The sequence below is a fragment of the Rattus norvegicus genome, chromosome 19, assembly GCF_021556685.1.
Source record: "Rattus norvegicus strain SHRSP/BbbUtx chromosome 19, alternate assembly SHRSP_T2T, whole genome shotgun sequence".
Taxonomy (NCBI): domain Eukaryota; kingdom Metazoa; phylum Chordata; class Mammalia; order Rodentia; family Muridae; genus Rattus; species Rattus norvegicus.
Window position 1 is genome coordinate 27,337,982 of NC_141552.1, and position 26,095 is coordinate 27,364,076.

Genomic DNA, 26,095 nt, shown 5'->3' on the forward strand with positions numbered 1-26,095 from the left:
GAGCCCTGACACCTGCAGAGACCACTATAAGGGACCTGCAATCCCCACACTGCCCATCAGTGTCTATAATGTCCCTATACGACACTGAGACGGTCTAAGCTCCTTCCCATCTTTATGCTGCATCAGAATCTGACCATTGCTACTTTTGCTCCTCTCTCACCCACACTAGAAGCCCTGTACCCACACTAGTCCCAGCTGGCCTGTTGCCTACTGACATCTCATGGACTCTGCCCCAATATTCCCTCTTTGCCTGGGTCCCTGCAACTGTGTCCAGTTCTGGCTGCTTCCCTGCCTCCCCACTTCCATTTTCCAAATGGCCACATTGACACATGGGTTTCTGGGTCTCCCACTCCTCGGATGCTGGGAACAGGTTCCTTCTTTGCTGTTTGAATGGTTGTCCTAACACTGGAGGACCTTGCTTCAAGTAGTGGCAGTCAAACCTGGTGCTGATCGTGTCAGATCTGTCCAGGCTGTCTGTGTGACTGTGGCAATGCGCCTCTGTTTTGGCTGAGTGTTATTTACCTCCCTCATGGCCATGTGATAACCAGACCATGAGCATGTTCATTGTTTGGAAAGAAGGGTGTGGAGGACATATGCTCCTCATCCTAGCATTAGTGGAAAAAAGACATAGGTAGATGATGAATTCTAGACCATCCTGGGCTATAGAAACTCTGCCTCGAAGAATGCAGGTGGAGCAGGGCTGGGGTTCAGTTGGTTGCCCTGCAGCCTACCACATTGAGCAGGCACTGCTCAACCACCTGTACATACACATCTCCTGAGATCTCTCTCCTTAATGGGAGATGATGGCGTCCATCTAGTATAGCACATGCCCTGGAAGGACAAAAGCTACCTACAGGAGCTGTGGTGATGACTCCCAGGTTAGAGCATCTGCTGCTCTCTCAGAAGAACCACATGGTCCCTAACAATCATCTACAATGGGGAATGCTATTCCCTCTTTTGGATCATGAGGGAAATGCACTCAGGAGTGGCCCAGACATACATTTGAAAAAAAAAGATCCATTGAGTTACATGATAAAAATAAATATAATCAGCAACAATAAAAAACACAGCATATGAATGATCAAGTGAAACAGCACCTATAAAAACCTATTTCCCAAAATGACGTTGATGGTCATTATCTTTGTGGTTTAATACTAATGCTGTATTGTAAGAAAAACTGAGGCACATGGTTCTCGATTAGGATTATTCTATATTCCTTTGTGAAAGTTGTCATTTTTTCTGCAGCTCTACAGGCATGAGTGTGTGTTACTCAATATCTGGTGCACACAGTCAATAAGGAATGTGTGTTGTAGACAGATATAGACTAGGATGAGCAGAACACATGACAGCATGGATACAGTATGTCAGTGATTACATCATAAAGTGTGTGTCCATAAAAAAAGTCACATTATCCACACAAAAGACACTATCACCCTGTGTACCCCTTGGTGGCTTTGAATTCACTGGATCATGCAAAGATCCATATCCAGCTGTCAGTTCTAAGTCTACAGGAGGGGAAAGGACCCTTGAATAAGATGGTCTTAAGAGTCAAGAGTTACAAATCAATTTTTATTCATAAGGAATACAATTTACAAAAAACAGGCATAAAATGAACAACTAAAATGGTATAAAAATGAAAAACAGTAACAAGAATATATAACTATGAAATAACAAAAAGAAAACTTCAATGAAAATCATAACCAAAAACATTTCTTAACAGCATATTCTTAATGAATATTTAGATACACAGTTGTAGTGCTGTTTCTCCTCTAGGACGTGAGATGTCAAGGCAGTCCCCTCAGTTGTCTCTCAAATGGTGTTGTCGGTAGGAGAGAGGAGAAAAACCTCAATGAGACAGGCTGGCATACGGATACATAAATTTAGGGTTTCTATACATTGAGGAAATTATCTGAGAAGAAGAATATTCCCCCAAAAAGTCTTTGACTGTGAGGATTGTCGTCACAGGGAACTCCTGAGAGAGAAACTCATTTCTCAGGGGGCTGTCTTCCTGGGATCCGTCCTATGCCATGTGTCCTGCAGTTTCTGAGACCTGGGAGGACAAGGCAGCTATTAAGACACTGATTTGGTGGGGACATGCATACCAGCTGTCAAGTTGCTGCCTTCTGTCCCCTCAGCTACATTGGACAGACAGCACTGATCTTTTCACTGAAATCATTGCTGATATCTCTGCAGGCTGGGAACATCACCAGCAACCCTCACAGTACTGTGGCAGAACAAGCTGCTCCTCAGACTCTACCAGTGCAAACCAGAAATGGGGAAATGGGGAGAGACCTAATTGGGGTGCAGGAAGAAATAGAAGGCCACATGATACCCAGATCAAAGCCAATGACCAGGACTCATTTGCCATTTGCACTTGGTTCTTATCCCTACAAGGTGCTTCCAACCATAACATGACCCCTGTATGACCTTTGTCACACGACCAAGAACTCGTTCAAAACTCTTCATAGCATCCAATCTGTGATAGGGAGATGCAGTCATATGATATGTTATTCCTCTGTCACCATTTCTGGACTGCAGTTTCAAAAAGGGCAGAGAAGTATAATTGCCAATAATTCAGTTTCTGAAAAGTGGTTAACATCCCAGAATACTTGTGCATAGACAGAGCAATGAATAACTCTATCACATGAAGTGGGTGACTGATTGGGTGTGGGGAGATTAGAAAGATGATAGGGGAAGCAAAGATGTATCCAATAGGCAAATGGTATCAGACATTGTTAATCTGACTCAGCTGCTTGTTCCTACCACATTTTGCTGGGTCTGGAGGTTGCTGGTCTTCTCCTGTTCATCTTCATCTTTCCGGTTCAACTCAAACAAATATCGCTGTACCTCCTTGCTCTCCTGCTTCAATGTGACCAACTTCTTCTTCATACATGCCTGGTCCATCAGGAGCCGGCTGTGCAGGTTGCTGGAAACACACTCTGCATAGTAAGATCCTGAAGCCTCTTCCTCCCATTCCAACTGCCAAATCCCACAAAGTCCACCAGGACCCAGATACCCATAAAGACTTCATAGAATACATCTCCATACATGTAAGGCTGCTGCACAAACAGCAAACGGCCAATCCAGGGAAGAATAAATTGTTTCTGTGACCCAAGCACCAATAACAGTCCATGTCTGTCCAAAAGAACAAGGGATCTACAACTACCCATGAGAGCCCAATGCATCGGGACAGCATCAATTGGTAGGCAGTAAACAACCACAAGAGGACAGTAAAACAAAGGGAGGTCATGCTAACCATGTGGTCCACACATTGAGCTTTGTTAAACCTGGTATGACCCCAGAGCCGCAGGTTGGCCTAATAACACTCTGATGCCTGAATCAGTGTAGTCCTATCCAGAGCCTTCTAAAGATGCATAGACACTGTGGTGATAAATGACAGTCTCTTATGGAACTGAAACTGAGTCCAAAAGACCTACGGCACAGTGATATTTAAACAGCAGAAGAGATGGGCCCAGAGCTGCAGACCCTCCGGTCCAGAACAAAGAGAGGCAGACATGGCCATTCCACAAGTGATGGGCCCTTCTGACCAGTACTTACCGATAGAAGTTAATCTCCTTCTTGAGCTCCTGAAATTTCTCACGATGTTCAATGTTCTTTGTGTCTAAGTTGTGCAGTAATGACATGACCTCTTTCTCCTTTATCTTCAAGTTTTCATAAAATGGATTTGGCCTGAAGTAGGGGCTGGCCCCAGGAAGATAGAACCCAATGAACATCGAGGTCTAGGATTATATGAACTCAGGCTGTGTCCTGTACTACCCCATGCCTGGAAGGACACTTTCTGAATTCTACATATTTGGATCTTCTTCAGCTTCAGAAACTTGGAATTGTGTGCCCAGGACAACAGAAGCTAAGCACCCAGATAAAGGGTTCCCTGGCTCACTTTTTTCAATCAGGAGACCTGGATCTGCATTCAAACCTGTTATGCTGTCAAGAGCCTAGGCCACAGAGCTTACCCAACCACACACACACACACACACACACACACACACACACACACACATCCAGAAACCTCTGATTTCATTTTTCCTGTTTTGACAAGTGGAATGCTACAAGCTGAATAACTAATATTCTAGAGGCAGACAGTACACATAATTCTGGAGATGAGACCAGATATTGCCACAAACTTATAATCTGCCCAAGGCATACAAATGTATAGACAAATGTGACCACACAGGCAAAGAACTTTACTGTTGAAAGTGGGGCTTCCAAAATAAAGCACTTACACCTCCATGAAACTATTATACAGGTATATCCTGAGGTTAAAAAACAGACCCCTAAATTCCAAGTGTGCAGGGACATAGAAACATATAAAAGTTGTGCATATGCATGCAGACTTGTGCACACACAGACACACAAACTGGGACACACCCACAAGAAAAGAAAAGCAAACAGACTCAGAGAATGAGAGAGACAAAAATGGAAAGAGCACAATGGGAATCAGTAGAAATGTATGCACCATTACTGTCTCAGTGTTTAAGGCACACAGACAAGAAGGAATAGGCCTGAGCCTCAGGCCTTCTAGTTAAGCATGGAGATGAACAATGTGGGACCTGTCACCTAAGGGTGCTGCCAGGAGATGATAGCGTTCAGTTACCTTCCTAGCAAGTACAAACACTGTCCACAAACTCAAAGCACCTAGAACCTTGCAAACTGCCACCTGTCAAGGGCTTTCCAATTGTACACTGGGAACTCATGCTCCAGTGACTTTATCCCTGAATTCTTCACTCACATCACAAGTTCAGATTTTCAACAGGAGGAATCACAGAGTCCATTTTCAATCTCACTCCTCAGTAAGGGTCAGGTTCTGAATCTCCTCTCTATGGGAGATGAGGTTTAGAACAAGGTCGTTTGTTTGGAGCAATGCATACCTCTTGCTCATGGATCCACCTGTCACATAAAGGAGGCGATCTGTCAGCTCATTTCTCTCCTTGGTAGTTAGCTCCAGTTCTCTATTCAGCCTCTCCTCTTCCTCGTTGGCCTGCACCTTGTTTAGGATATTTTCAGGGGATAACGTCTGTCTGCAGGCCTCTGTAGGTAGAAGAACACAAGTGAACCTGCATGGGGCGAATGCATAGAGCATACACAGACCACAGTGAGGTCCAAACAGGAGAACATGGTTGGAAGCCAGTGTCACTACAAGGAGTTTGGTCTATGTGTAAGAGGCCTCCTAAGTGGATCACAGTTCCCCCACTACTATATAGAGACCAAGAGATGTAAGCAGCCAGGTGTTCCCTATGCCTGCCCACACAGGCTTACAAGTACCAGAGAGATGCCTTCTCCAGGATTATTATCAGGTACGCAGGCTACAACCTGGTTTCAGGACCCTCACCCCTCTGGTTTCAGAAGTCAGATCATCAATTCAGCATCCACAATGACTTGATTGATCAGGGATACTCAGATATCCTACACTGTTACTCTAGTCCAATAACTTTGCATTAAAATGTCATATAGGGGGAGGACATGGTCAACAGACATATTAATTCCCCCTACTGAAATGACAAATGCCCCAGAAGTGTCAGTAGGTTACAGGCTGTTTCTCTACCTGCCCCATATAGTTTGGCTACTGTAGAAAAATATCTTCCACACAGAACCTCTAATATATGAAGGTAAGAGTGGCCCCGTCAGCCAGAGGTAGTAAGAGGAGTTCTGAGAATATAAGGTCATGTCAGGAGCACAATTCTCTCCCTCTTACTACTGTCAGATAGTCACTGAATTTAAAGAAGCAATGAAAGTGAAGTACATTGATGCCCTGTTTAATTCAGAAAAGTTATACCCTCCATGACTACTTATGGTGTTATTATATCAATTTAACATACCGAATGCACTGTAAAAGTAAAGACTAGAAGTTCACCCAATAATAGCATAGGCATTGCCATATCCTCCATGTGGTTATGGAGAAACTAATGATGTGAAAACCTTGACTTTCAGGAATTGTGATAAGCATGGAATTCAATATCTGTGGAGATGTTCCAGTGGTTGTGGCCCATTGCTATAAAGGCCAGCTGAAGGCCCCCACACTCACCCCTGACAGGAAGCTCAACATACACTGCCCAGAACTTACTCCACATTCCCCATGTCCTGTGTCCATCATTACCTTTAGGTTTCGTTTGCTTCACTCTAGACTCTTCTCTATCAACATCAACTCTCCCAAAGTGCCTACAAAGACGGGCAAACATGTCTGTGGATATATCCTTTGGACACTAAGAGAAAAAGTAGGGAATTGGTTGTCACAACGATACTGGTGACATCACAGGGATTCCAAGGTCTCTCTAGGAGACAATAGAATGTCCACGAAGGGACGGCTGATGTCATGGATAACAGACTTTGCCTCCCTGCTAATGTTCTCCCTGTACTGAGCAAAAGCTGATGTGCCCTTTTCAGGGGACTTCCCTGTGGCATAGCCACTGAGCACCACATGCTTCCAAAGCCAAATTTGGCTCTAGGCTTGATTGGAAAAACCTAAGTCATTGCTATGTATCTAAATGAGTGCTTCCTCCCCAATCCCTGCACAGAAATGTTTCATCCTACCTCAAATTCTCCTCAGTCAGCAATATTACCCATTAAAGATTACTGAGAAATCACACCAGTTCCTATAAGTAGCCAAAGAGGTCTCCTGTCTCATCATGTGCAGGTGCATGAAATCACACCCAGAAATAGCCTGTAGGGTAGGTTGCAATGTGGGTGTGTGTTATAGGTACAACCTGAAGCTTTGTGCTTAACATTTGACAGTTGCCACCAGATTCCTTAGGAGAAAGAATTGCATTCATTATGGTCCTGGCAACAATGTGGTGATCTGTTAGCAGAGGAAACTGAAATATTGGATCCACCAGTGAATGCACCCTCAGGCTGAGTGTGGGGCTCTCCTCTTTGCACTTAAGTTACCAAAGCAGGATTGCTTACAGGCCTCTCTAAGCTATAACGTGTGATTTCATCTGAAAAATAAAATAGTCAGCAAATGTGGGGGGGGGGATGCAGCCAGAGGAGTAGGACAAGCCTAGAGATATAACTCAGTGGACAGAGTAAGAAACAAGCATCTTCACTCCTGTTTCATGGATCACCCCACAAAACACAAAAGCATCTATCGTACTAAAAAAAAAAAAAAACCAAGTTATTTTATTGAATGCATACACTAATACTGTTTACAGTATTAGTGGCAAAGCTCAGATTTTGGGGGCAGATACATGACTTGAACTATCTTCCTGACAACATATAAAGCAATAAATAAATAAATAAATAAATAAATAAATAAATAAATAAGAAAAAAACACAAAAATAAAAAACACAAAAAGCACAAGCCTCTCATGTGAAGTTACAGAAGAGTGATCCAGTGGTCACTTCTGACCAGGCCATTTTAGCTATGACGGTGCATAGTTAACCCTAATTTGATGGGTCCTATATAAAGCTTTGTGCAATATTGTCATTTTAACAAACCTCATCCAGAACATACATAACGACACAGGATATGATCACAATGTCCTTGCTGTGTATCAAGTTATTTTTCTGTGTCCTTGATTGTCAGGCATATTACAGCAACAATCTGAGATGGCTGGTAGACTTGGAAGAAAGTGGATATGAAAGATCCCCATTTGATATCAGTACAGCCATTTCTTAAGCATGAGAATCTTTTAAGCTGGCCCTCGCTTAGCCCCTAGACATTAGACAATAGACCAGAAAGTACAGAAAGCACATTCCCACCCACTCTCTAGGAAGCTGCCCGACCATAAGAACAGAGGGTATAGAACACATTTACTGCAGGGCAATTACAAGACAGGAAACATCTCTGGGAAGCTGACTGACCACTATAGAAGTGAGATGTCCTGGGTACTGAATGCAGCTGTGCTATAGGCTGACATCACTATAGCCTTGTCCTGGGAACTCCAGAACAGAAACACCTGCCAAGACAGATATCCTTGGTCCTTGTCCTGGGAACCCCAGGATAAGAAAACATATATCAAGTCAGACGTCCTTCATACTGAAATACCTACATTGATGTGGTTACGGCCTTATCCCAGGACAAGAAACATCTGCCTAGTTATTCTTGGCACCGAAATAGCTGAGCTAATGGAACTGTGTGATCATAAATGACTGTTTAAGCTGTACATTTCTGTTGTTTGAGGCTCCTTACATCCCTCCTCGTGAGGACCGTGTCGAGCCCCAGTGCATTGGTATCCCAAAGTAAACCTCTTGTTTTTACATCAAGACTGAGTCCTGTGTGTTCATGGGGTGGTGATTGTCCTCAGGACTGGAGCGAGAATCTCCTCTGTCTGAGGGTCTTTCAGATAAAGCTATAGTTGTGGGTTACACACCTCAATTCTCATTGGCTAATGCTGTCCTCACAGTCCTTGGAGGCCCCTTTGTAAGACTACCTGTTGGAAAGTAGAAGCAGCTTTATTTGAGCTCAAAGTGAACCTGACGAGCAACGTAGAGAACAAGATGGGGTAATTGAGAACCTGTCTAAAACCAGCACAGAAACCCACCCTTCATTCAAAGCATCATCTACCAATTCTTGAATTTTTACCATTCTCTACCAACCAGTCTTTCATTCAGGAAAGGTAGAAAAAAACTGGAAATGATCTTTTTATTCTAAGGATCTTGATCTGTCTTTCCTTTTGTCCAGGTTAAGAACAAATGAAATGGGTATCACCATCTGAACAACTTAGTATCACCTTCAGCATTTCTAGCCTAATACTGTGCCTATGGAATCTCAAGCTTCCCTGAGTGTTGCTGCCCCAGCAAGAAGAATGAAGAACTGAGGTCAATCCCCAGTGGACCTTTCAAGGGGTTAGAAGAAAGCCATCAGAGATACTGCACTTCTTTGTCCTTAGATTAAATCAAGATGATACAACGTGAATCTATTGGGATATTCAACCATACATCTTCCTCACAACCCCACCTATCTGAGTTCATTACTTGGCAGAATTCATGCCCCACCATCCTAGATATTTCTTGATTCATTGCTGCCAAGGGCCAGGTTTCCTGAGTTTTGTTTTTTATAGAATTGGGTGTAGTCAATCATAGTTGCCCTCTGTAGGAAATGACAAATATCTATAATAACTGACCACACTGTACTTGTGTATACAAGTACAGTAGTGGAAAATTCAGCATAACTGAGGAGTGGGAAATCACCACTGTGTCCTGGCCTTTCTCTGCCCATATCACAGCTCACAGGCGGCTGGGACAAACCTTGAGTTCCTCTTTAGAAACAGAGTGATGTTGAATGGACACTGAGCAGGCAGAGCAACACAGCTGAGGCAACTCAATTCCAGCAACAAATGCATTATGTGTTTCCCATCTTAACAGCTCCTTTTGAGGACGTGTCCCCACACCTAGCTTAAACACAGCAATTTTCATACATGCCAGCCTGGTATTTCATATTGTTGCTGTAATACGCCTCCACATCATAGATTTCAAAAAAGAAAGAAAATAAACCTGACACTGAGAAGGGTGATGCGTGTCAACATCTAGTGTGTTGGGGGCCCAGGTACGGTCACAAATAACCAGGACACAGGGGATGCAGAGCAAAGGCAGATGCAACTGCATGCAGCTGCAAGCTTATTAACCCTTATACAGGCATGAATATGCATTACCTCACTTTCCCTTTTGGCAAGATATAATAAGATCGTTATTCCCATGATACCAGGAACGACTGAGGCAAGACTAGGCAAAGAAGTAAGACTAAGCAAAGGCTTCTCCTTAAAATATCTGTATAGCAAATCACCCCTCTTCCTAGTATCACAATATACTTGTCATAACCCAGAGAGCATGAGAGCCGCTTCCACAAAATAGGACATAGTACAACATAGTGTAAAGTAAAGTGAGAAAAACATTTCCTTCTCAAGGGCAGCGTTCCAGCCCCTGCTTGCATCTCTCAGCCGTCTTTCCTTGATCCTGTCTGGGAAGTGTATCTCAGTGACTCCACAATTTCTCTCTTTGTCATTTTGTTTTGAAAGTAACACTTTCTATAACACAGCTAAATGTCCTTGGAGGGGTTTAATCATGCAAAAAGAAAGCAATATAATATATAATGTATGCAACCTTTAATGAGTGTATCTATTTTCTTAGGGGTATTATTCAGATACCTTCCCAGATCTGGATTTAACTTTGGTAATTGTTATCTGTCTACAAAATCAAAAATATCGAATAAATATTCCAGTTTTCTGGCGTAAAGTCCTCGGGAGTAAGAACTAATGATTTTGGAATTTGCTCGGTGTCTCTTGTTATGTCCCTCATTTCATTTCTGATTTTTAATTCATGTATTGTCTCTCTTGTGCATTGTTAGTTTGAGGAAGGGGTTGTCTCTCTTGTGGTTCTTCTCAAAAAAAAAAAAAGAGGAAGAAAAGACAGCTCTTGCTTTCCTTGACTTTGTATTTTTCTCTTTGTTTCTAAAGGCTTGATTTCAACCTTGAGTTTATTGCCCTTGATCAGATCCTACCAGACTCTCTATGGGATGAGGCTTTGCCTCCCCTTGGTAACAGCAGCATGGAGTAAATGAAGCTTCTGCTGATCTCTGTTGTGGTGTTGCACATCACAATCTTACCGAAAACCATGCATAGCCTGGTTTTAGGCTCTATTAAATCGGCCCACTAATTCAGTGTTCCCTATAAGGTGCCATGGAATGGTAGTAACATAATTCTGCATGCACATCGACAGGTTTCTCCACGGTCCTCTGGGTCATTTGATAATAATTTATAGTGAGTTCATGGATGAACACACACACACACACACACACACACACACACACACACACTTTACTGACATGGTGCATATTCTTTGCACACCAAAAATAGAGTGAGCGTTACTGAAAATCCACCAATAATGGAATCGAAATAGGGAGCTGTGGGGAAGCTGGGGCTTAGAGTTACTTAAAAGACCGGATGCAGATTCTCCTTCTATTGGAAGAGAAACTTGATAGACAATGTGGTTCTTTATTTTCTTTCTCTAGAGCACACAGGACTAGGGTGGCAGCTAGGGCTTTGAGCATGTTTGGCAAGTTCTGTAGCACTGAATTAAATCCTAGGGCTGGAACCTTATTAATCATCTACAACAATTACAGGGCAGGCTGGATGATGACACTCAGCTGACAATGTGGACATCTCAAGACAGTCACTGGACAATGGGTGACACACTTGTCTGAAGACTGGAAATGTTTCTCGATCTTGGAGAGGAAAGAAGGACCCTCCAACTACACTGTCCTCTAAGGAAGTTTATTCAGGTGAGGGATGACAGGGACTGTTTTGTCTCACGTCACACATGTCAGTAGAAAATATCCTAGGTATTGGATGCCGCTGTTAGCATTAACAGAACAAAGCCCATAGTGTTGGGAAGGATAATAAATTATGAGTAGGATTAGAAAACCTCAAGCCTCTTCCAGGTCCTAAGAGGGCAAAAAATACCACCAAACATAGCATTAATGTGATAGTTTGGTTAAATTTAGTTACTAGTTTCTATTATGATACCTATTGTCAGTGCCTGTGCCGACAGTGTGTGAATATCGGGTGTAGGTTTGTGGGGTTGAAAGAAAACACGTACACGGGTCACCCCTTTTTAGCGAGTGCCACCAAGGCTTTACTGAGATCTCCTTATATACCAGAGGCAAAAGCCGTGGAAAAACAACAAGGCAGGTGAAAATCCCCAACCAGGAAAATAGGACAAGTCTGTGAGGTGAAAGTTCCAGCCCAATCAGGGGCATAAACAGCTTCTTAAAAACAAGAAGCAGGAAAGCTCAGTGGGGAGGAAGGGTGCCATGGAAAATCCCAGCCCCAAATCAGGGGCTAAGAGCAGCTGTCAAAGGTGTAAACAATTTCTTGCTATAGCAGGCTGAAAGGCTCAGAGAGGCAGGAGGGAAACACCAAGGTAGGGCCCAACAGGAGCCTTCACTGGTGGCTCTAATGTTTCACTTTCCTCTGCCAACTGGCCTCCACAATGTTTCTAGCACCATAATGATTTCAAGTCTTCCTCCTAAGGAATTTTGTGGCAACCGTTGAATGCTAAGCACAAGGCTTCATGAGTGTTCCCCTAACACACACCCATGTTGCAACCTTCCATGCAGGCTATTTCTTGATGTGATTTCAAGCACCTGTACATAATAAGACAGGAGAACATTTTGACTGCATATTCAAACTGGTATTATTTCTCAGGAATTTTTAATGGCTAATATTGGTGAAGGAGGATAATTTGAGTTAGGATGAGACATTTTTGGGCAGGATTTGGAAGGAAACATTCATTTAGATGCATAGGAATTACTAAGGTTTTTATAATGAAGCCTTGAGGAAAATTTGGCTTTGGAAGCAGGAGATGCTCAGTGGCTCTGCCCCAGGAAATTCTCCTGGAAAGGCCACCTCAGCTTATGCTCAGTACAGGGAGAACATTAGCAGGGAGGCAAAGTCTGTTCCCCATGACATCTGCTGTCCCTTCTTGGACATTCTATTGTCTCCTAGAGAGTTCTTGGCGTCCTCTGCTATGTCACCAATGTTGTAGTGACAACCAGTGCCCTACTTTCTCTCAGTTCAAGTCTGGCAGATACATCCTAAGACATGTTTTCCAGTCTTAGAAGTGTTTTGGGAGGGGGGATGTCGATTGTGGAGAGACTAGGGTGAAGGAGTCTGACCTTTCGTCTCAAAGAAATGATGGACATAGAAAGTGGTTCTGGGGAATGTGGAGTAAGTTCTGGGCAGTGTCTTTTGAGCATCTGTGGAGGCGGGGGGAGGGATGGTTGGGGTCCTGCAAGCTTAAGCTGACCTTTCTAGCAATTGGCCACAACAACTGGAGCATCTGCAAAGGAATTGAATTTCCATGAATATCACAATTCCTGAAAGTCATGGATTTCTGAACATTAATTTTCCCATCCCCAAAGAAAGGATATGGTAAGGTCAATGCTAGTAATCTGTGAACTTCTGGCCTTTACTTTTAAAGTTGATTGGTGGCTTGTTTTTTGTTTGTTTATTTATTTATTTAGTTGGTAATATTATTTATTGCCAAAGTCAAACATCTGGGTTACATCCTGGGGCCAACATGACAGAAGGTGAGAAATGGCTCCTGAAAGTTGTTTGGTCATGTGCTGCACACATACACACACACACACACACACACACACACACACACACACACTCACACACACACAGACACTCACACTCACACACACACAAACTTTTAGGCAATAGTAATTTTTCTTAGAGTCTGATATAATTGGTTCTAATACAAAGACAGCCCGAGTGTAGTTACTATATAATTAAATAGTACTCATGCTCTCAGGCAAAGAGTTTAAAGTTTATAGGTACCTAATAAACTCACATTGGGACATATAAAGAACATTTAAATGTTCAGCAGAAATACAAAGAACAACTAATTTAATTTGTTAAAAGTGAAAGCTTATACAATTCTGAAGGTTTTTATGCTGGTTTTATTATAAATGTAATTATGAAAAGAAAACATACATACTTGATCAATGAAATGAGGAAGATTGATTTAATGAACAGAAAAATGGATGGTACTTCAAAATTTCCATGATTACATATTTACTATTTAATTCACTCCACAATAGCAAGAAACGGACATTATTATTTATGCGACATTACAGATACATAAACCGAGAAAATATTGTTTGGCCTGATTTTCTGAGCTTCCTTAAAGATATAGTTAATTGACAGAGCTGTGCTTTAAAATTAGGGTCCATATTCTTCTGTTTTAAATGTGTTACACTTTTCTCTTTTTTTCTCCATCTTTATTAAATGGGTATTTCTTATTTACATTTCAATTGTTATTACCTTTCTGGGTTTCCAGGCAAACATCCCCCTAACCCCCCTCCCCTACTCTATGGGTGTTCCCTTCTTCATCCTCCTCCCATTACCGCCCTCCCCCCCAGCAATCCCTTTCACTGGGGGTTCACTCTTGGCAGGACCAAGGGCTTCCCTTTTATTTCTAGTGGGTGCTTCTCTCCCTGCTCCGTGGGAAGTGGATGGGGGGAAGGCCCGGGCCTGAGGTCAGTTGGAACTGGGGTAGAAAGGCATAGGGTCTCCTAGGTGACAATGCCAAACCACCACTGCTGCTGCAGCCACCATGGAGAAGCCCTTGTTCCTCCTGCAGGGAGGAGAGTCTGGTGCCCACAAGATGGCTGAAGGGGAGCTGAGAGTGGACAGCTTCATCACCCGCCTGCTGGAGGTATGAGGATATCGTCCGGGAAAAATTGTGCAGATGACTGGAGCAGAAGTCCGAGGGCTGTGTATCACGTCTCGTGAAATCTTTCTTAGCCAGCCAACAGCTGTGAACACAGGTTTCTTTTGGAGAGCAGGCCTGTGCAGGCCCAGAACCTAGGTGGGACAGTTCAAGCTACCCTTTTTCCATGGCCAATCTCAGATCATATTCAGAAAGTATTTCTTGGGCTAAAGAGATGGCTTAGTGGTTAAGAGCACTGACAGCTCTTCCAGAGGTCCTGAGTTCAAATCCCAGCAACCACATGGTGGCTCACAACCATCTGTAATGAGATATGATACCCTCTTCTGGTGTGTCTGAAGACAGTCACGGTGTACTTGTATATAATAAATAAATAAATAAATAAATCTTTAAAAAAAACAGTATTTCTTCCAGGTGATGGATTTCCAATTTATGGAATTGAACTAACTTACTGATGGTGGAAGTGACACAGAGAGTTAAAGTACAGAAGGAATAATCCAGAATGTCCACCAACAGTTGCTGTCACACCAGGACTTTTAAAAGCTCAGCTGCTAGAGAAGCAATGTAGTCTTTGGTTATTCTCAAGCTTAGGTCTTCTAGTCATTATAAGCTGACCATGACACAAAAAGAGTCATCTATATCAAAATAGAGAATAGTAACTAGATTCACACCACACTATCACATTACTACTGTATTTGAGGTTCTCAGTTAATATCTAAGAACCTGGAAGAGGCCTGGGTCTTGCTACACATACTTATAATTATGTCCCCATTGTCAGCTGAGATTCTTCATGCAGCCTGGGGTCAAGGAGGTCATCCCACAAAGCACAAAACACCCATCTGAGATAAACATGTATGGTTTATTGAATCCAAAACATCTATGAATTTCAGGACACAATTAAATGTTGAAACCTAAGGATAATAGATAGAGAAGAGAATTAAGATTTCTAGTTCATAGATCCAGTAAACACCTTCAACAAATCATAGCAGCAAACTTCCATAAGGTAAAGAAAGAAAAGGCCATAAAGGTACAACAAGCCTACAGAACATCAAACTAATTGTACCAGAAAAATTCCTCCATTCACATAATAATTAAAACGCTAAATGCACAGATCAAGAAAGAACATTAAAAGGGGTAAGGTATAAATATCTAGTAACAAATAAATTCAAACGTATCTGAATTACACCAGACTTCTCAACAGAGATTCTAAAAGTCAGAAAATCTTGGGCAGATGTAATGCAGACACAGGCTCCTATATCCAGCATAATCCTCAATCAACATAAAAGGAGGAACCAGGATATTTCATGACAAAACAAATTTAAACAATTCTTTTCTGAAAGAAAGCACAACAGAGGCTAATAGGAGGAAAACTCCAAGACAATAAACTAAACTATACCCAAGAAAAACCAAGAAATTAATCTTCTCTCAATAATTTAAAAAAAGAGAAGCACACAAACATAATTTCACCTATAACCAGAAAAAGAAGAGAATGCAGGAATCATTGGCTTTAATATCTGACCAGATCCTCTTTCCCTAATCCCCAAGCTCCCAGGGGCCAAACTGCTGGCCAAAGTGTATGCAAGGATGCTCTATGGTTCAAGGTGAGGCCTATTGCCCCACCAAAGGCAGATCCTAGAGGTGTGAGGTGGGGATGGATATGTGTGGGTGGGGGAGCACTGTCACATAGGCAAAGCTGAGCAGAAACGGGATGTAAGGTTTGATGAGGGGAGTGTGGAAAGCAGGACAACAGTTGAAATGTAAATAAATAAAATAACCGATTAATAAAAAATAGCCAAAAATAAAATAACAAGTTAAAAGGTAAATGAAAATTAAACCAAACCAACCAAACAAACAAACAAAAATCCCTGTAGTGGATTGGCCTAATTCTGCTTGTATTTTAATGCTAATTGTAGAACTCAAGACTGGTTAACCCCAAATAACTGACCCTGCTCCCAGTTAACTGTGATTATAAAGAAGCCAACAGCCAACAGCTGCACAGCAGAGAGATGGGGGAGGTGAGCTTTGAGGGCTTTGCTAGAGAGGATCATGAGGAGGGAAGAAGGAAGAAGAAGGTGCCATAGAATAAAGGAAGAACGTGTGTGATGGAGAGGAGAGAGGAAGAGGACAGCAGCCATGGTTAAGGGAGAGGAGAGCCTGGTCCTGAGGGCTGTCCAAGTGGAACAAAGAGCAGCTAAGATGCTACACAGTCAGTAAGAGTTATCGTTATTGTTTGGAAAGTAGATCTGGTACCATGGAGGGCAGGCAGTTGCACAGCTACTGTGCTGACTAATGCACACTAAAAATAAATTTAACACAATATGAGTAACCAGTAAGACAGCTCTGTAGAGGATCCTAAAAGGAGTAATTTAGTTTGAAGGGCAGGACAAAATACCAGAGAACACAGGGGATAAATTAATAAAACTGGGAAAGTTAATCAAAGAAGACTGTGAAAAACACAAAAATTAACAAAATGACAAAATTTAATACATAGGTTTAAATAATAATTACATATTACTAAACTCAATATCTAGGGTGTTGGGGCATGAATTCTGCCATGGTCTGAACTCAGAAAGGTGGGGTTGGGAGAAACATGTCTGGTTAAATAGTCCACCCACATTGTGTCAATGTGATTTAATCTAAGGACAAAGAAGTGGAGTTTCTCTGATGACTTTCTTCTAACCCCTTGAAAGGATCACTGGGGTGTGGCCTCAGTACTTCATACTTCTTGCTAGGTCAGCGAAACTCAGGGAAGCTTGAGATTGTCATAGCACAGTATTAGGCTAGATATACTGAGTAGATGATCCTAAGTTGTTCAGATGGTGATACCCATTTGCATGTGTTCTTAATGTGGACCTAAGGAAAGAGAGATCAAGGTCCTTAGAATAGAAGGAACATTCCCAGTCCTTTTCTACCATTCCAGACTGAAAGGCTGGTAGGGAGAAAGTGGTAAATAATAAAGAATTAATAGATGATGCTTTGAATGAAGGGTTGGTTTTTGTGCTGGTTTTAGACAGGGTCTCAAGTATCCCATGTTGCCCTCTCCCTGGCTGGCCAGGTTCACTTTGAGTTCAGATAAACCTGCTTCCACTTTCCAATAGATAGTCTTACAAGAGGGGCCTCCGAGGTCTCTGAGGACAGCATTAGCCATTGACAGTTGAGGTGTGCAACCCACAACTATAGTTTTAGCCACTTTGTTCCATGTCTACCAGATTGTTGCTGTTCTATGCCTGACAATCAAGGACACAGAAAAATAACCTGATAGAGAGCAAGGACATGGTGATCACATCCTTGCCTCTGCTGTATGTTCTGGATGAGGTTTGTTAAAATTCCAATATTGCAAAAAGCTTTATCTAGGGCCCATCACATTAAGGGTCACTATGCACTGTTTCATCTAAAATGGCCCAATCAGAACTGACCGCCAGACAACACTTCCTGCGAAATTCCTATGAGAAGCTTAAGTTTTTTGTGTTTTTTCTTCTTCCTTCCTTCCTTTCTTTCTTCCTTTCTTCCTTCCTTCCTTCCTTCCTTTCTTTCTTTCTTTCTTTCTTTCTTTCTTTCTTTCTTTCTTTCCTCTTTCTTTCTTTCTTTCTTTCTTTCTTTCTTTCTTTCTTTCTTTCTTTCTTTCTTTCTTTCTTTATAGGTTTAGAGGAATGTATTTTGGGCCACAGATCTGCCCCTAGTATCTTAGCTATGGATGTGATCAATCAGTGTTAGTGTGTGCATTCAATAAAATGTCCATTTTTGACTAAGATAGATGCTTCTGTGTTTTGTGGGGTGACCCATTGTCAATGTCTAGTGAGTTGGGGCCCTGGGTATGGTCGCATACCCCCAGGACACAGGGGGTGCAGAGCAAAGGCAGAAGAAACTGCACGCAGTTCCAAGCTTTATTAATCCTTATTAAGCTAAGAATATGCATTACTACAATTTTCATTGTGTCAAAATACCATAAGATCATTATTCCCAGGATACCAGGAACAATGAGGGAAGATTAAACAAAGAAAGACGAATAAACTAAAGCTTCTTCTCAAAATATTCATATAACAATTCCCCTCTCTAATTATAATCAAAATATACTCACCATTACCAAGAGAGCGTTAGAACCACTTCCACAGAAACAGGACACAGCAGAACATAATTTAAGGCCAAGTGAGAAAAACATTTTCTTCTCCAGGGCGGCATTCCAGCCCCTACTTGAATCTGTCACCAGGCCTTTCTTGACCCTGCCTGGGAGCTGCATCTCTATGTCTTAACAATTCCTTCTTTTTTCTTTTGTTTTAAAGTAACACTTTACATAACATAGCTAAAGGTCCTTGTAGGGGTTTAGTCATGTAAAAATAAAGCAACATAATACATAATGTACATAAGATTATGGCAAAACTAGCTCCTCCCATGCTATGGAAAATCCTTTGAAGCCAAGCCTTGGGATCTAATCCTGTCAATTGATCAGCCAATAATTTAGCTATTTCCATAGGGGTAGTATCTTCTAGCTGTTTACCAAAAGACATTCGAACATCATATTTCAAGGCATTAATTACTTTTGAAGCACTTTCATTACCCTCTAAATAGGCTTGAATAAACTTCCAATCATGTTCTGTGTCATTATCCATATATTTACTAACACAAAAGTAGTAGGATTTCATCATGATAAGCAATATAAGCCCGATAACTGGCATTGGCCGCAGCAGAAGAAACCATGAGTAAAACACACATTGCTAAGAATAAGTGCTCAGCAGTAAAGGACTTTCCTGAAGGGGACAAAATTATTCCTTTCAGTGCTTAATCGCTTCACCTGACCCCACAGGTAATAGGGTTGTCACTGCACGGATCCTTATCCATTGTTGTTTGTGGACACTAAGAGAAGCCAGGGCCTCAGTAATGGAGGACACCTCCTCATCTCCTGAGAACATCCATCAGGAGAAAATGTAGCTGGTTTAACTGGATTCCTTTGAGGGTAGGGAGCAGTTCTTATTATTCTGTGCTTGGATCCATCTCCCGGGTAACCAGAATAGTCTCCCATCCTGTAATGAGACAAAACCCTTTCCCCTATATACAATGATGTCCCTTCCTGCCATTCAGCATCCCGGGCAATTTTTATCCATACTGTCTGTTCCATGCCTTCTGGGGGGAAGTTCAACAAAGTGTCTATCTGCTCTTGATATAACTTCACCTTGTGGTAAATTAAGAAAATTACTAATGTATAATGCTTGTGCCATATAACTCTGGGACTGGTCTGCAAACTCCATTCAGGTTGCATAAGGCCATCTCTTTTCCCCCTTTTTAATTTTATAATTTGTCATTTCAGGGTATGGTGAATTCTTTCAACAAAAGCTTGTCCTTGTGTATTGTGTTCTGTACCAGTAATATGTACAATATGATATCGTTGACAAAATTGTTTATATTGATAAGAAATATATGTTGGTCCATTATCAATTTTAATTTTAGAAGGCTGTCCCATAACAGCAGAAGTTTCCAATAGATGCTGTATAACATGAGCAGTGCGTACTCCTGGCAATGGTGTAGCCCACACAAATTTTGAAAAATTATCTATGCTTACTTCTATATGTGAAAGGCGACCAAACTCAGAAATATGAGTTATATCGATCTGACACGATGTATTAAGCTGCATCCTTCTGGGATTAATTTGAGATGGAACACATTTTATACGTGAAGACAGACACATAGGACAATTAGCAATAATTTGTTTGGCTTGAGAATAGGGAAGCTTATATTTAATATGTAAATATCCTGTATTGGCATGATTATGACTGTGTTCTTCCGGGGTAGCAAATGCCACTAATTGATCTACCATATGATTGCCAAGTGTTAAAGATTCTGGAAATTTTGAATGTGATCTAGTATGTGTAATGAATATTCTAGAGTTTCATAATAACAATAGGCCTTTAATATGTGAGAATAACATTTAATATAGGCTTAGATGTAGAAACAACAGCAGTCTCAATATTCTGTACTACTCCTACAACATAAGCGGACTCAGGTATAATATTTTTACATCATGAGTAAAATCCTGCAATACATTAATTACCGCTAATAATTCATTTTGTTGTACTGACCCAAAAGAAGATTCTTGTCCCCCAAATTAATCTTTGGTCCAATAAGCCATCTTGGTGTTAGAGCCATCTGTAAACACAGTAAAGGCTGATGGTAATGGATCAACCGAAATTAGTGTATTTATCAAATTTTTTTTTTGTTTTTTAAAGCAATCCCACAATTTACTATGGGGAGGATGAAATTCAATATTTCCAGTGTAAGAAATCATGGCTAATTGAAAAACCTCAGACATCTGCATTAAATACTCCACTTTATCTTTGCTTAATGGGAAAACAATAGCAGCACAATCATATCCCCACAGAGTAACAGGTCTTTGTATGCCTTGCTGAATAATTAAAGAAATTTGTTCCTCATAATTTGTTAATGTTTGGTTAAAGTTTTATTTAATATAAACCCATTCTAAAGGCAACTCATCCTGAGCGAAAGTGCCTGTAGGATATTCAAGAGTATTTAAACATATAATTTAATAAATCTATCTGGATCAATACATGCCAAATATGCATCTTTCCATTTTCAGAAAAGATACACTTGCATGCCTTCATATAAGCATTAATATCCCCAGCCTCCTTTATAGGTAATAATGCTCTCCTGTACTCTTCATTAGCATTTTCAAAAGCAAGCATTTGCAGCAGTTGTCCTCCAGCTTCCTCTCCTACCATTGTTCTTTCCAATGTTAATTTTAATATACATAAAAACTTAATACATGGTTCATAGAAAGCTACTACCTTTTTCAACCAACCAGTATCATCCTTTATAATAAGTCGGTTGGGCCACATCTTGAATCGATGCTGGCCTAATTATAGGAAAAGAAAAAGCAGGTGAATTTGTCATCATCATCGTGTGAATCTAATGGTCAACATGCCATCCTCAGGAAACGACTTAGAAAAACCTGCTTCAGGCAGTGGTGCAGAGGGCAAAACTTTTACTTTCGTTTTGTCTTAATGAAGCTCTAGCTTCTTGTTCTGTATTAATTATTACCCTGTCTGCATTCATGGCCTTGAACACAGTAAAAGTTACAGCCCAAAGAGACCAGAAATTGGAATCTTTTTGCCCTGCCTGACAGCCTTTTTCACCTTAACTTTCACTTTGACCCAGATATCAGAATCCCTGGAACCCTCCTCAGGGAACCATGGAGTTTACTCTTGCTGTCTCTAAACACTTTTCTAAACCAGACTGATAGACATGAATTCCCTGCACTCTTAAAGATGCTTAAGCATAGCGAGATGAAGAGATTTATCTTGTCCCATTTCCTTGTAATAAAATGTACTTAACTTATCTGACTGTCCAGACTTACCTTCAGGGACCCTGTTCCAGTGCCATAGGTCGACGTCTAGGGTGTTGGGAGCCCTGCGTCCGGTCGCATTCCTTTCTGTGTTTCCTGATGCTCAGTGGCCATGCCACTCCAGCATGCTTTGAAATGAACCAGTCCGCAACCACCACCACCAGCACCACCACCACCACCATCACCACCACCACCAGCACCACCACCAATTTGGTTTTGTAAATAAAGTTTTATTGACATCGCCATACTCAGCATTTACATCCTGTTCAGTGCTGCTTCTGGCTGCAGCTGCAGGGCTTAGGAGCCACAGAGCCCTTTAGGCTCCCAGAGCTGAGAGCATTGACCTTTGCCTTGTTTGTGAAAGAGGTGACTGACCCCTGTGCTCGAGGTGGCCTTTTCGTGCCCCTTAACCCATAGCATAGGTCTCTGTGCCATCCTCTCCCTTTGCTATGGTGTGCACTTCCTGGTACATTTCCGTTAGCTCTTGACATTTCCAGAGCATTGGGTCTTGCAAATTGAATTTGCATGGCATCAGGAATAGACCTGATGGCAGGGTGTGGGACATTCCCTATGGGGACCCTGCCCAGGGGCATAAGCTTACTTTTCCAGTCAACTCCCTGAACAGTGAGCCTTTGTGGGACAAGGTACTTCACGACATGACTTGACCTCTCTGCAGTGCACCCAATCCCTGCTTGGCTCAGATGTCCCCCAGAGAGGTTGTGTTAGTGTCCCCAGTAGAGGCAGCACTCTGTGTGGTGGCATTGACATGGCATCCAGGAAAGTCAAAACCAGAGGGACATGTCGGGCAGTTGGAAGCAGATGTCTGCGTCCATGGAGAGAAGGATGGGCTAGACACTCCTACAGGGGGTGTGCTGAGAAGCACTTCCTTGGCTTTTTCACAGCCGTGTAGGCTGCATGCAATGCTGTGTACCCATGCTGTGCTGAAGCCCCAGGCTTTGATTCTCCCACAGCTGCTGTGTCCTGGGGCCAGGGTAGGATTAAGCAGACTTCAGCAGGAGAAAGGTGAAAACCCTGGTTGCAGGGTGGGGATGGCACAGTCATAACACACCTGCACATGAGGCCCCTGACTTAGAGCTGTATAGCAGCTGTGACAAGCCAGCTCTGGTGACACTCATCTGCAATGCCAGGCCATGGGGGGTAGAGGCAGTAGGATCAGTTGTTTAATTATCCTTGGCTACACGGCAAGTTCGAGGCCAGCCTGGGCAACTTTGTCTATGAAAATAAGACAAAACGAGGTCTTGACTCTGAGCATCACTGCCTGTACCTGGCATGGTTGCCCCACCCCAGGTAAGAAACCCCTCTGTCCAGAGGCCATAACTGCAGGAGACCCCTGGCCAAGTGTCTATACAGCACCCTGTTTGACTGGTCTGTGCTGAGGACCAACCACACTCTCCTCAACAGGAAGGACATGGGAGAGGCTGTTTCTGTGAGGGCCCGGGCCCTGAGACGGCCAAGAATAAACCCTGTCCTTGGGAAAGCCATGGAGTCCAGGAACCCAGGGGATCTCTGCAAACACCAGGGCTGGCAGAGGACTCTGATCCTCTACAGCAGCTGCTCTCAATCTGTGGGTTCTACATCAGCGCTCCTGCACACCAGACATTTACGCTACAGTTCCTCACAGTAACAAAGTTACACTTATGAAGTAGCTCTCCAATAAGTTTATGTTGGGATGACAACGACATGAGGAACTGAAATAAAGAGTCACAGTGTTAGGAAGGGTAAGAACCGCCATTCTATAGGAAGCCAGGCATCTGCACTCGGTGTCTGGGAGTGTGATAGGCTAGGCTTCACCCTCAGCAATGCCAGCATGTGGGCACCAAGCCCAGGTTCCACCCCAATGCTTACTGGATATGTGCAGGCCTGGTTCCATCAAGAAGTAATAAAGGAACCCTTGGCAAAAAACACTGGGTACCAAACAGGTCAGGAAAACACACCCCCTCTTCTGCAACTCCTCTCAGGACGGCTGTTCTTCCCAGGAGATCCCGGCTATAACCACAGCTCGTCTCCCAGTGCTTGCCCATTGGTGTCTTGGCCATATTCAGATTTGAGGACATTGAACAGAACAGCTTTGAGCAGATTTGCATCAACTACACGAACAAGCAGTTGCAGTCCTACTTCACCCAGCACATCTTCAAGCTGGAGCAGGTGAGAGTGGACACCTATTCCCCAGCCTAGCCCAGCCATCACCCTGAATGTCAGCTGTGTCCCTCAGTATCAGCAGGATGGGGCCTGGGCACCGTAGGTTCCCCAGGACCTAAAGCTATGTCCTTGAACTCAGTGCCATGCTCAGCCCTTCCAGCCTCTTTCAACCCTTCTGGATGTTCAACTGCTCCTGCAGCAAGGCATCAGTGTGCACATTCTGTCACGTCATTTGTGTGTGTCTACAAGTGGTCAGAGCCTGTCCCCTCTGGTCCTTTCTTTTGCTGTATTTGCTTTTCTGAGGAAGCAGCACCCACAGGTATGGGAGGAGCCACATGCATATTCTGCAGCCATGTCTGACTCCTCTGAGCCTCAGTCCCACTTACACACCTACCATCCAACCTCCCCACTCCATGTCACCCCTGGAGCTCTGTAGACCTTCCTGCTTTCTGTCTTTATATAATTGGTGACACTGCAGCCCTCAGTGGTGTCATACAGTGTTAGTTTGTCTTTGCACTGCCTGGAGGTCTGACTTAGGAGAATGGCTACCATTCTCATTCCTGTTCAAGGGTCAGAATCTGAATCCTATGTAAGGCTGAATAATATTCCAGCACATGGCTGTGCCATGTTGAATTCACACAGTCACCTATGGATCTTATTTTTTGGCTTGTAAACACACACATATAAGACTCAAGTGACACCCAAGTGGAGAATTGCTGGAGTCCTCCATGGCTTTCTGAACCGTCTGAGAGACCATCCTGTCCACAGTGTATAGGGCACCATCTACTCATAGCTCACACAGCATGAGAAGATTAGGGAGGGTTAACCTGGCTTCTCTGTCTCCTACTTTCTGCCACACTAGCCCTAGCATCTTTCTGTATTGCAGTGAATGTTTTGAACCCAGGAGGATTCCAGCTTCCTTGCTCAAATATAGCAAGTTCCTCCTTGCCTGCTTTGAGACTGAGTCTCATGCAGCCCAGGCTGGCTTTGATCTCACCATTAGTTAAGATGGCCATGAACTCCTGGTTCTCATGCCTCAGATGTCTCTGAGTGCTGGGTGACAGGTATGCACCACTCTTAAGTCCTGCCACTGGGACAAGAGTGAGCAGAGCCAGCTCTGAAGCACACACTGTGCTGGTGTCAGTGATGACTGACTTATGTTTCCTGTCTTCCATGCCCATGGCCCTTCTCCTTGGTGCATGCCATCCTTCCTCCCTGTGACTCATGGGGACACCAAGCCTGAGGATATCAGGAAGAAGTTTACTTACTTCACTGGGTTGGAGGCTGTTAGGTTCCTGCGTCAGTAGGTGCGATTCAAGCTAGAAGGTTTGTGGCATGAGAAACTGGAACAGAACTGGAATGGCAGGAACAATTGTCGCCTGGCTCTGAGAAGACCAGGTGGGCAGAAACTCATCGTTGGGCAGGTAGTGAGCTCAAGACCAGGCTGGGCATTGCTCAGCACATGTGAACAGGTGTGCTTACATGGACATGTGTTTCCCCCACATGGTCACCACTTATCCAGGCACGGTGAATACTCCAAGGAGCTTTTTATGTTTTAACATTGTGTGTGTTTGTGTGTCCATACATATATATACACACATACATTCGTACATATACATGAATACATGTACATGAAAACACATGCATATACATGACTATACACATTCATGCTCACACACACATATATACACACCTACATGCATACACACACACACACATACACACACATACATGCATACACACATACACATATACATACACACATACACACACATACAATACATATACACACATACAAATACACCTATACACACATATAGACAGACATATACACACATATACATATACACGTATACACATACATGCATACACACATTCATATCCACACGTACATACAGACATATACATATATACTCACATACATGTAAGCACATGAGTGGAAGCCAGAGGACAGCTTGGCCCTTGGTTCTCTCCTTTTTACCACGTGGGTCCTGGGGATTAAGTCAAGCTCATCAGACTTGACAGCAAGCCCCTTTAACTGTAGAGCCCTCTCATTGGCTGCCAGTTATCTCTTTCCACAATTTCTATCCATGGTGGAATGTTTAGAGTTGTTATTCTCATGATTCCTTCAGCAATAGCGCAGACATCCTTTACACTGCATTGGGAGTTATAATTCATGTAGATGTCAGGAGAGCTGGAGGCGTGGATCAAGAAGAGAGCCCACTTTCAATGTCATTATGTGGTATTGCCTTAGGCCCTTTTATACACTCCCCTGGCTTTGTCTGAGTATATGTTTGAGGTCTCTCTATGACTGTGCAAAGAAGTAAGAGCTAGGGCTGGGCCACAAAATAGGAAAGTACTTGTTCATCCAAAAACAAAAACAAAAAACAAACA

The 26,095-nt window shown here is 42.7% G+C and overlaps 2 protein-coding genes across 3 annotated transcripts in view; one reads left to right on the forward strand and one right to left on the reverse strand.

The window, feature by feature from the left end:
• The window catches only part of LOC147999308 (disks large homolog 5-like), a 42,619-nt gene that overhangs the window by 9,342 nt on the left and 7,182 nt on the right, over positions 1–26,095 (forward strand). Inside the window, exons 2-3 of one of the 2 annotated variants that reach the window (XM_087596543.1) lie at positions 11,075–11,233; positions 23,539–23,707. The gene's annotated coding sequence lies outside the window, so the exon portion shown is untranslated. The remainder of the gene's footprint in view (positions 1–11,074; positions 11,234–23,538; positions 23,708–26,095) is intronic. The other variant, XM_087596542.1, reaches the window with a different exon arrangement.
• LOC147999309 (disks large homolog 5-like) lies at positions 1,558–6,950 on the reverse strand. The gene is made up of 5 exons (XM_087596541.1): positions 6,116–6,950; positions 4,890–5,049; positions 3,559–3,702; positions 2,764–2,926; positions 1,558–2,050 (listed from the first exon to the last, which is right to left on the reverse strand). The coding sequence occupies exons 1-5, from the start codon at positions 6,195–6,197 to the stop codon at positions 2,021–2,023; spliced, it is 579 nt and encodes a 192-aa protein (XP_087452667.1). The 5' UTR covers positions 6,198–6,950; the 3' UTR covers positions 1,558–2,020.

Coding starts and splice junctions, on each gene's coding strand:
- LOC147999309 (XM_087596541.1), bottom strand. CDS start 6,197: ATGTTTGCCCGTCTTTGTAGGCACTTTGGGAGAGTTGATGTTGATAGA. Junction 5,050..6,115: donor GAAGCAAACGAAACCTAAAG/GTAATGATGGAC, acceptor TTCTACCTACAG/AGGCCTGCAGACAGACGTTA. Junction 2,927..3,558: donor AAGGAGATTAACTTCTATCG/GTAAGTACTGGT, acceptor GTGTGTTTCCAG/CAACCTGCACAGCCGGCTCC.